Source organism: Barbus barbus, assembly GCF_936440315.1.
Source record: "Barbus barbus genome assembly, chromosome: 14".
Lineage (NCBI taxonomy): Eukaryota > Metazoa > Chordata > Actinopteri > Cypriniformes > Cyprinidae > Barbus > Barbus barbus.
Window position 1 is genome coordinate 25,283,116 of NC_136742.1, and position 11,640 is coordinate 25,294,755.

Below are 11,640 nucleotides of genomic sequence, written 5' to 3' on the forward strand. Positions count from 1 at the left end.
AGCAATCAACCAACCCCCACTCTATTTCTATCTCTGGCTAAAATACCCAACATTTAGCTACTCTATGGCATAAAAACAGCTAATTAGTTCTGACTAACTTATTTTGTTTAGTTAAAAATTAGTCACTGTTGTTGAATTTAACTCTACTTCCTCACATTCACATTTAAATTTCTATTCTGCATTCTGTTTGCTCAAAAATAAAATTGTGTCAATGTTTCGCAACCTTATGTTGTATAAGTTTCTTTCTTCTGTGGAACACAAATGAAGATATTTTTTTTAAGAATGTTGGTAACCAAACAGTTTCAGTTGGTTCCCATTGACTTCTCTTGGATTTTTTTCTCTCCATAAACTGGAAGTCCAATAAGAACTGAAACTGTGTTTGTTACCAGCATTCTTCAAAATATCTACTTTTATGTTTCACAGAAGAATGTAAGACATACAGTACAGGTTCAGGGTGACAAGAAGGTGAGTAAATGATGACATATTTTGGAGGACTATCCCTTTAATTCAAATTCAAAAATTTATTTTAAAATTTTAAAAGCCATTCTCAATTCAACTGAGAAAAGCACACAACCCTGAAACGGGAGCAGGTCTTTTGACTAGACTGCCTATTGGAAAGCCTTCTGGTTACACAGTCTGCTCATGGTCAGTTAGCTCCCAGGGCCGTGCGACATCAGTGCTGCTCGGGTGTGCTGGACACAGCTCATTTGCTGATGCATCCATGCATAAGAGAGCCCCACTCTCCCCTTCATATCTGTGTCTGTGTGAAAGAGAGAGAGAGAGAGAGAGAGCAGAGGTTTGGCCAACTGACTGCCAACACTCTCTACTTCTCTCTCACTGTGAAGGAGAAATCTGCCCAGGAACAGTTCCCAGCGCCCCAGAGGTGGAATCTCGAAAGTCATTCAGCTAAACCACACAAAGGACTTGTGTGGAGAATGTCAGTTAAATGTATGCTATTTTAGCACATTTGCAGTGTGTATGGCAGTATAAAAGTAGGGAAGCTTATTTCCATCATGGAATAAAATTTGCGACGTTCACATTTTCACAATTCAGAGTTGTCTCTGAGAAGAAAAGTGTTATTGCATGTTATTAAATCTAAGAATCGCGAGATATTAAAAATGTGCAAAAAGTACAAATTGTGAGATAAAAAGTATTTAAGTTTTTTATTGCTTGGTGGAAAAGTACTTCTCACAATTCTGACTTTTTTTCTTGCAATTTTGTGTTTATATCTCAATTCTTTCATTTGCAGAATTGCGAGTTAACATCTCAGGATTTTGACTTTTTTTCCTCAGAATTGTGTTCAAATCTAAAAATTCAGATTTTTCTCAAAATTGGGAGAAAAAAGTCTGAATTGTGAGATATGATTTGAGAATCTGAATGATCACAATTCTGACTTTTTTCCTCACAATTATGAGTTTATATGTAATTATATGTAATTGTGACTTTTCTTCTCAGATTTTTGAGTCAATATCTTGAATTTAAACTTAGATTTTCAAGCTTAGATAAGACTTTTAGCTAAGACTCTTTTCTCTCAATCCTGAGAACAGAAAGGTCTGAACTGTGCGATATGAACTCAGAACAGCAAGAAAAAAAAAATCATAATTGTGAAACAGAATTGCTTTTGTTTTTAATTTCTTGGCAGAAAAAAAAATCTCACAATTCTGTCTTTTTTTCCTTGCAATTCTGAGTTTATATCTCGCAATTCAAACTCATTTTCTCAGAATTGCCAAAAAAAAAAAAAGTGAGACCAATAAGTTGCAATTACAGTCTCTATGTTTTATTCTGAGTCAGAAATAAGCTTCCATATGAAAGAGTTTTGTTTCAGGTGAGTCCTATTTTCTGCATATGACACGAGTGGGGACAAAAGCGTTTCCTCTTTCTCTTGTCTACAGCGCTGCAGACGCTGGAGGATAGCAACACAACAGACCTCATGAGTACTCGGGGCAGGAGTTGAGGGAGAGAGCATTAATCACAGATGAGAAGTGTTATCTCTCTTCCTCTCAATGCACTTGCTGTATGCAGCAGCAGATACAAGTGCATACTCTGTTTCTTCCCAAGCACCTGAGGAAATGAACACGCTCTCCTCTAAAGGACCTCCAAAGTTGGTGTCTGCAGAAGGGTTATTCAGAAATAAGTTTGAAATCCACTGTCGCATCTTCAAATGAGGAAATATATCACCCAAGTGCTGCCATATAAATCTGATCTGCTCAAATGGCTAAGGATTTAGTCAGAGGCCCGCAGAAACATCTTCCAAAAGTTAACAATAAACAAACTTAACCAGGTCCTAACCTGCATTCGATAACATTATTCTTTCACATTGCACAAGGGAGCCCACCCACTAATAATGCCCACCTGCACCACCACAGCACCAGCTGTATATAAAGCATGTTTTGTCCATGAAAGTCAATGGGGTCCAAGACAACATTGGCCCCATTAAATTTCATTGTATATGAACAAAAGAAATAAAAACATTTTGGAATATCATGAGGGTAAGATGGTGAGGAAATTTGTATTTTTGTTTGAACCCTTTTTCCTTTAAGACTGTAGATAGTCCATTTTGATTTCTTGACCGCAACATCAAGCCATTCAATAAGTTTTTTTTGTAAAAAGTAGTCGCTTCATTTGATCAAAAATACAGGAAAAACAGTAATACTGCGAAATAATATGTTATTTTCTATTTGAATATATTTTAAAATATAATTTATTCCTGTTATGCAAAGCTGAATTTTCCACAGCCATTACTCCAGTCCTCAATGTCAAATTATTATAATATGCTGATTTGGTACTCAAGAATCATTTCTTATTAATATCAATGTAGAAAACAAAGTTGCACTGCTCAATATTTTTTAGAAACCGAGACTGATTTTTTTCAGGTTTCTTGGATAAACAGAAATAAATCTTTTGTAACATTCTAAATGTCTTTACTGTCACTTTTGATCAATTTAATGCATTCTTACTGAAAAAAAAGTATTAAATCTTTTCAGAAATCGTGCTGACTCCAAACTTTTAAACAATAGTCTATATGATTGCCTGCAAATTTGCTCTTTAATATGCAGAAAGGGATATAAGCCTAGTCTTTTGCATCATTCGTGCTCATTTAGAGAAAATAACCTCAAATATCATTTAAATAGATTTTGCATACCACCTGCTTTCTGCAGGCGGAGAAAAGCGTGTTAATTGCACCAAGCAAAGAGCGCTGAGATTTGTAAATAAAGTGCATTCCATAATAAGCTTCATTTGCATAGGAAAGAGGCGTGTCTGCACTGAAAAGAATGACAGCTTACTTAATGACTTCATTTAAATACGTATACCAGTTCACAAACCACCTGGTCAAGTTGGACAGCGAGTGGTTAGAGAATATTTTTGCAGGGAATTTCCATTCTGAAATCTGGTGAGATTTCAGTGCATTGGCCCTGCAAAGACTATCACAAAGGATTATCACGAAGCGATCGGTATACGATTCCGATATTAGCTCACACCACGGGCCTTTCATTATCATACAACTCTACTTAATTACTTTCAGACTGACGCTCCCTTACTGTGTAATGATGCATGCAGCCTTACTAATGTCTGAGATGCTTGTAAATGAATGGTCGAAGGCTCCACATCCATTTTGGCTGGGAGAGAAACCTAATTAACTGAAGGTGCCGCACTGTTGCTCTGACGCGAGAAAACAATGGGACCAAAGGCGCATCTCGAAGCCTGCTGCAGGTGTCGGTCAAAAAAAAGCGCAAAGTGGCTGACTAGTAGTGAAATGGCAGCACTCCCTCCCAGATGCCTCCTCTGTAATCCACATAATTATCTCTGTGTGTGAAGATCGAGCTGTCATTACTGTAGTTCACATCAACGCCCTTTCAACAAGCCACATCCATCTCCATATTACTGAATCGAATTAACCTCCAGGTTATTTTCATTAATAAATATGAGATAAGAAATTATTACTTGGACACTTTGTGTTCTGTCAAATGACAGTGTTTTAGCGAAAGAGAAGACAAGCGAAATTTGCTGATCAATTGTGTTCTTGTCAGCTAGATAAAATGAGAAGTGGGAAGAGGGAGCGAGAGAACGGTTGTCTCCATAGTTAACCGATCAAAGAGGCACTTATTCGCTTTAAGAGAAAATAATGAACGAGTCAATTTTTCAACACCCCGATTTCTGTGTGGGGAACAAAGATGATCATTATGTATCTGGGAGCTTGAGGGATGATTGAAAATACTGTCTATGCATCCAGACACAAATGTGTATCTGGGGAGGGTCTGAAACATAAGAAACACGTTGTGAGGCGGCAAAACAGCACTGGCGCGTATTTCTAGGACCAATTATGAATTTCTTCTCTGAGATGTTGCTGCAAACAAAAACGTTTCCAGAAAAAACACATTATGAACGAGCATCTGAGGTCACCTGGTTGCATAAACAAAGACAGATAAAGCAGACAAAGCTCTGGAAGAACTTGTACCGTGACAGTCTTGACAAATGCTTTTGAATTTTGCTTTTGAATGAAATAGATTTGAACAGCAAATATTATGTAATGGATAACGTACTGACACATACAGCCATCATCTCTAATACTGTTATTTTTTGTCGCCCTGAAAAGATGATTGGCTGAGTGTACACAGTCTGGATAATTACACAGCTGCCAACCAAATAAATAAAGAAATGGACATGAAATATATTAATATCAATGTATATACTATGATTCAAAAGTTTGGGGTGAGTACGATTTTTAAGAAATTAATACTTTTATTCAAGGCATAAAAGGATGGTTGCATTAATTTTATCAAGGGTGCATTAAAATGATCAAAAGTGAGAGTAAATTAATTCACAATATTCAAAAAGATCTTTCTTTCAAATATAACACATGGAGCTTTCCACAAAAATATGAAGCAGCACAACTGTTTTAAACATTAATAGTAAGAAATGTTACTTGAGCACCAAGTTTTTTTTTGCTGAACTTTTGGTAGTGTAAATTATATGAATATTATATTGTATATTACTATTATCACAATTATTTTATTGTTACGGCCAATGAATGATAAATAGTCAAAGGGGTCCTATTATGCTTTTTCACTTGTTGAATTTTAGTCAAGTGTGTAGTGTGTATGTTTGGGCATAAAAATATCAACAAAGTTACAAATCTCAAAGTCCACTCCAAAGGGAGATATTTTAAATTTTTTAAAAATCCCTTTTCAAGAACTACAGCGAACGGCTCGTTTGGACTACAGCTGTTGTTTTCCTGTGATATCACAAAGTGGCCCATTAGAATATCATTAAAATAATGGAGTGCCTTGTTGGCAAAGGCTATTTACACTAACTCCACCCACCAACGGGTGATTGGGTTAGTCAACAATAAAAAAAGATGCTCATTTTGTTTCAGTTTCAGTGGTAAGGCGCGTGCTTTTTGACGCGGTCGACCTGAGTTCGATCCCGCCTTTTGCTGAACCTTTTTTCTTCCTTTTCAAATCTCATATCGCATCGGAAAGGCATTTATTTACAATGAAAATGAAGGAAATAATCAAAAAGTTGAAAATAAAAGTATCGGGGTAGGGTAAGGGTAGGTGTAGGTATAGGCTTTATTGTCCCAATAAGATGGCATCCATTTAATAATTTGAATTAAAACTATAATTTGCACTCAATACGATATTATTGTGTACGGTTTTATAATGTACTACAATACTGAGGTGCAGATAATTGCCACTATATGCAATAAGTAGTATAAATAGCAGAAAATATTGCTATTTTAACATCTATCGAATCTATAGCTATTTGCACTTGGTGTAAATAGCATATCGTTAAAAAATACTGCTATTTTCACTTGGTGTAAATAGTATCTATCGCTAAGAAAATATGCTATTTAATATGCTAAATATGCACTTAGTGCAAATAGCCGCTGCCTTAAAATAAATCCCGCCTATGGAAATTTGATTGGTTGGCGAATGGGGAGAACGCTTGGTTGAACACTACACGTTTCAAAATCGAAACCCGGTGCGGGTGTTTTCATATCACTGTATTTCTGAAGGAATCCGACTGTCTTCAGAAAATTATGGATGTCATTTTCATTTCATCTTGCATGTAATGTCTGATAAAGCAGCGTTTGTGAGCGGAGCTCTGCTTTGTGCACAGCGCTACCGGACAAACCTCGCTCTCTCCCGCTGGCAGAGAATTCATTTATATACGTGGCCACAAATAGTGTAAGTCTGTGGGACTATGGTATAAGTAAATTCAACTGTATAACAGTTTCACTGCAATTCATGTTGTAATGTTAGAATCAAAGAACAATAAACATAATACATGTTAAATAAAACAGTATAAATTAAAATCAACAAGGGAATTCAGGCATCACATCATCATAAAATACAACATGCAAAATGTATATTAATACCAAGATTGGCTAAATATTACAATTAACTGTGCTTAGTTATTAGTTTTATTAAGATTCAATGAATATTAGATGAAGCAAATGTAATCTAAATGTAAAAACTGTCACATAGTTTATATATTCTACACTGATAAATATATTAAAAAAATCTCTACTAATGCCCATATGATACTGATATCCATCTGTATATTGCACACTAATGAACAAACATGTCCCAAGTCACAACATTTTAAGCAACTTGAAAACCATAAACATTTCACTTCAATAAGCTTGGACATTCAAGAAACTTGAAGCAATAAAGTTAGCTTGTCTCAGTTTGGTGGGTTTAAGGAACGACCCAAACTGTGACTCTCCTCATGGACATCATGAACAAAATGCTAGAAATAAACTTTAGGCCTTGATATTGTTTTACACTCCGTAGGAACAGTCTCAGCAGCAGCCATCGGTGGGACTCAACGCACTTCTGCTGACACAGACATATGTCTTGTCCCTTTCAAAGCTTCAGAGAGAGCTTAATTCAATCATTGTCATATTGATCCTGGCAATATGCGTTCTCCCGACACTGGCCTACTGCAACAGCGTCTGTGTTTAGAAGACTAAGCATTATTGAACATGCAATGACTTCAACAGATTCCTACATAATATCTGACAGCCTCTAATGATATTTCTTATTCTGCATATGAAAGTGTTCTTTGTGACCCATCAGAAAGAAAAAAATCACAAATGAGATCTCTTTAATATCTCATAGACAGCAATGAAATTAAATGGAGGGCAAATGTTGCCCTTCTCTGGCTTTCAATATGAACATTTTTTATTAAATTCTTCCACATTCACTCTATAGCTCTATACTCCAAGATTTTCATAAACTGTCTCATTTCTATAATTGTTTGAACTTTTAAATGTATTTTTTTTTAACAATTTCGAGTTAAAAATATCAGTATCCAAATATTGTCCACAAATGTTGCCTTGATTTAAATGTGCAGTGCATTATTAGATATTAAATACTTTTGGGAATTCCTATGGTGTGACAATCTTTAATTCATCCAAAACTATTTTAGAATAAATGTAGCTAATTCTAAAATAATAATAATAATAACAACAACAACTGTAAATATTGTTATAAAAATATGGTTTGTGTATAATAATAATAATAATAATAATAATAAGACGAAGAAGAAGAAAAAGAAGAAGAATATTACATTAAATTTATAATTTTTTTAACAATATTTGTTTAATAATATCATCAAATTATTATTATTATTATTATTATTATTATTAATATTATTATTATTATTTGTATAGAAGCTTTAATATATAGGCCTATATTTTTTTATAATTAATATAATCTTTTATAATAATCTTATATTGACAGAAACAGAGGGCAAATGGCGATTTTCTTGAGCTATCAATATAAACTCAAACATTTTAATACATATATCCAAGACCAAGACATCCACATTCATTCCATATAGTTCTATACTCCAACTTTTCCATCAACTGTCTTTATTGATATATTTTTTTATTTCTATTTCTTTGAAATAAATGACCCAATTAACAATTTTTAGTTCCTAAAATTTTCTGGCAAAACTAGTGTTTGGTTCTCTGAATGTTCCCAGAATGGTTTGTTATCCATGAAGTAATCTTTATAAGTAAAGAGAATGTTCCCTTTAGGTATAAAGAACAATGCCCTAAAATAAAGGATCTGTTCAGATGAGCTTTTTGTCAGTCTGAAAAGTACTTCATCATAAGGAACAGAAAAAAACAAAACAAACAAAAAAAAAACACTGAAAGCAAATTCCCTCAGGTTCACAGTCAGAAGGTGAAGCTCCCTCGGGAAGCAGGTGTGCTTCAATATTGTCATTTCCACCGAGCCACGTTCAGATCTGTTTCATCAACACACGCTTAATTACATGGCATGTGTGAAGTCATTATAAAACACCTCAGCAGCCTTGGGATTCTCTCATACTCAAGCAAACTGACGAGAAGCTCTGTAATTATGAGAAAATGGAGAGAAAAAATTATATAAGTATTTTTTATATCTATCTATGTGGGTGTATAACCCCGCCCCCAAACTGCACATAGCATCCTGCAGTTGATCAGACCATCAATAGGGAATAGCAGTTCCTGCTTTTCTCTCTGGAGAGGGGTCTCCACAAAGCCACTAAAAGCTCCCACCAGGCTCTCTGTCGGCATAGACACGCAGCTGCCTTTCTCCTCCGCTATTCACTGTATAATATCTCCACAGGCACATCAGTCCTAACAGAGGAAGGTCTATAAATACCGGGGTGAATGGAGCACCGGTGGTCACCATTAAAGTTACTGACCCCCTGACATCACACCCAATAAGGTATATGGGTTTCACAAAGAAATGCTCTCATCTCACACTGTAATCATTTTACTTGAGGTATTATGTACAAAAAGCATACTATCTGTATACAAACAATGTTTACAACTGTTGCCTTTACAATGTGCAGTAGATGACAAACATATGCTGCAAATATATTTGCATTGGTAATATTATTCATGAAATTGGGAATTCCTGTGGTGTGACAATCTTTACTTCATGTAAAACTATTTAAAAATGTTTTTGTTGTTGTTGTTGATGATTATTCTTAGTAGTAGTAACAGTAGTAATATATTGTCATAAATTATTATTAGATTTTAAAATATGTACATTACAAATATAAGAAGTATAGAAGTATATTATTATTGTTATATATTTTTGCATATGCTCATTTGCATTTAAAGAGACATGCATGAAAACAGCATGTTTCTGCTACCAATCAAAATAGGCATTTTCAAAATGATATAATAAATCATCTGTGGAGTATTTTGAGCTTAATCTTCACAGACACATGCTGGGGACACCTGAGACTTATATTACATCTTGTGAAGAGGGGGTATAATAGGTCACCTTTAATATACAATATAAGGGAAAATTTTATATCCAGTAATTGGTCACCTTTTTTCCCACTTTTCAAGTATTTCACCTTTTTGTCTCTTAATTCACCATTTTTGCCTTCACACAGTCAATTTTAATGGTCCTGTGTTGTGACAAATTAATTATTTTAAGTACAAATCGTCCATGTATTCTCTCAATTAATCAGCTCTTAAAAGGTAGTAATTATTGAAATATTATCCGCATTTTATATATTAAACCTGCTATATAAATATATAACAATAATAATATACTTCTATACTTCTTATATTTGTAATGTACATATTTTAAAATCTAATAATAATTTATGACAATATATTACTACTGTTACTACTACTAAGAATAATCATCAACAACAACAACAAAAACATTTTTAAATAGTTTTACATGAAGTAAAGATTGTCACACCACAGGAATTCCCAATTTCATGAATAATATTACCAATGCAAATATATTTGCAGCATAACTATTATTGTAAGGGCGTTACATTTCCGATGTGTGCTTGTGTTGTTCGGCCAATCACAATGCACTGGGTCAGTTGGCCAATCAGAGCAAACTGAGCTTGTCGGAAGGAGGGGCTTTGCAGAAAATTATGTGTTTGTGAGAGGCCTGGCATAGAGGAACTGCAATAATGTACAGTATTTGACAAATAATATGTTTTTTGAACATTGAAGCATGTCAACATATTCTGTTACACCAAATACACAAAACAATGATCTTTAAAATAGCATCATATGACCCCTTTAAACTTCTGATATACGGTTTTCTGAGAGCACACATCAGAAGAACGCACAAAGAAAGCAGCTGTCACATGGCATGTAAGTACTAAACTCTTCTCTTTCATATCTTATTGCGCTTAAACGGTCAAATACACACAAGTTTATGTTAAAAATGCACATGAGTTACAAAACAGTTGGTTCTGTCTGTGAAGGTAAACAGTTGGAAAATAAATCACAAGTTTATATTAGATCTGTGTGGCAGCAGCGTAATATAAAGTAAATAAATTAATAAATCCACTGCTTCCGAGGCTGGGTCACCAAAACAAAGTAACTGGGTTGTCCTTTTTTTAAGTTTTCTGGGTTGGCCAATTTATTGACCACACTTTAGCTAAAGTAATATAAGTCTCAGGTGTCTGTACATATTTTATTTTAATTAAGTCTCTCAAAAAACTTATATGAAAAATATGAAAACTGAAGGAAAATATTGTCATACTGCAGGATAAATGTCAACTAACATCTGTAATGTGATACCTTTTCAAGTGAAACATAATATTTGGCTCAAACTACTGTGTACGACTTCACTGCATTCATTTGGATTTGGCTGGATCGTGAAAAGTAGGCTCTGATATTATTGGTTATTATTTTTCCTTGCCCCTGCGGCCTTGGTTCCATCAACAGAAAACAAAAATCTTTTGGTTAGAAATCAAAAGATATTACAGCTCGATTATGAAAACAAACAAAATAACGTGCACTGATGAATCATGCAGTAAACAGGGTCAATTTTGATTTCATGTTGCGTTGGAGAAACAGCAATAAATTAGATTTCGGTGTATGAGAATGAAAGCCGAGGGAGAGTCTTGTACAGGCTTGTAATCAGAGAATTGCTGTATCCACGTTGGAGGGGGTTCACTTCACTATTGCATTAGAGACACTGATTGTTGAGGGGGGGGGGGGGGGGGTAGAAGCAGGTGTCGCAGGTAATGGAAGAGATAAAGAATAAAGACTCGGAGGAAGGCATCATGCTGAGCTCCTATTAACAACCCGCATTCAAGCAATATCAGCACTGGAGCCCGGCCAAATTTCTCAATGCCTCTCATATTCAGAAGCATTTCCTGAACCGTTATTTACAGAGTTGGTGTAATCATCTGGTTAGGTTTTAAATAGACAAAAACAAATGCGCTTCACCGAATTTGAGCTTCTCATACTCGACAACAGTCAATTATACAGTTTAGCTGTCATTGTACACCCAACACTTCACTGCAGAGTTCCACGACCGACCAATCAGAAGAGATGCATAATAAAGGACTATATATATTTAATACCAGGAGCTGCAATCGCAAGCAAAGCAAAAGGACAGAAAAGCCTGTAAAGGATTAGACTGTACTCACAGCCAGGATAATCTGCAAGGAACTGTGGGCCACCTCCACATACTGGTATTCCAGCAGACATCCGGCGATGCTGATGTAGCGGTGGTCCTCCGGGGCCCAGGAGGGAGGAGGGGTCACGGGGGTCACCCTGCACCCCGGGCCGTTCTCCATCCACCAGGAGCGATGCATGGAGATGTTGAAGGTCATAATCAGGTCTGTGTCCTGCAGGAGAGAAGAATG

The 11,640-nt window shown here is 35.4% G+C and overlaps 1 protein-coding gene across 2 annotated transcripts in view; it reads right to left on the bottom strand.

Moving 5' to 3' along the window:
- The window catches only part of LOC306879966 (sodium/potassium-transporting ATPase subunit beta-1-interacting protein 2), a gene marked incomplete at both ends in the record, with an annotated part of 195,642 nt that overhangs the window by 40,035 nt on the left and 143,967 nt on the right, over nucleotides 1–11,640 (bottom strand). For both annotated transcript variants that reach the window (XM_079433195.1, XM_079433196.1), the window contains one exon: nucleotides 11,422–11,622. In XM_079433195.1, coding sequence (XP_079289321.1) covers nucleotides 11,422–11,622 — 201 coding nt within the window. The remainder of the gene's footprint in view (nucleotides 1–11,421; nucleotides 11,623–11,640) is intronic.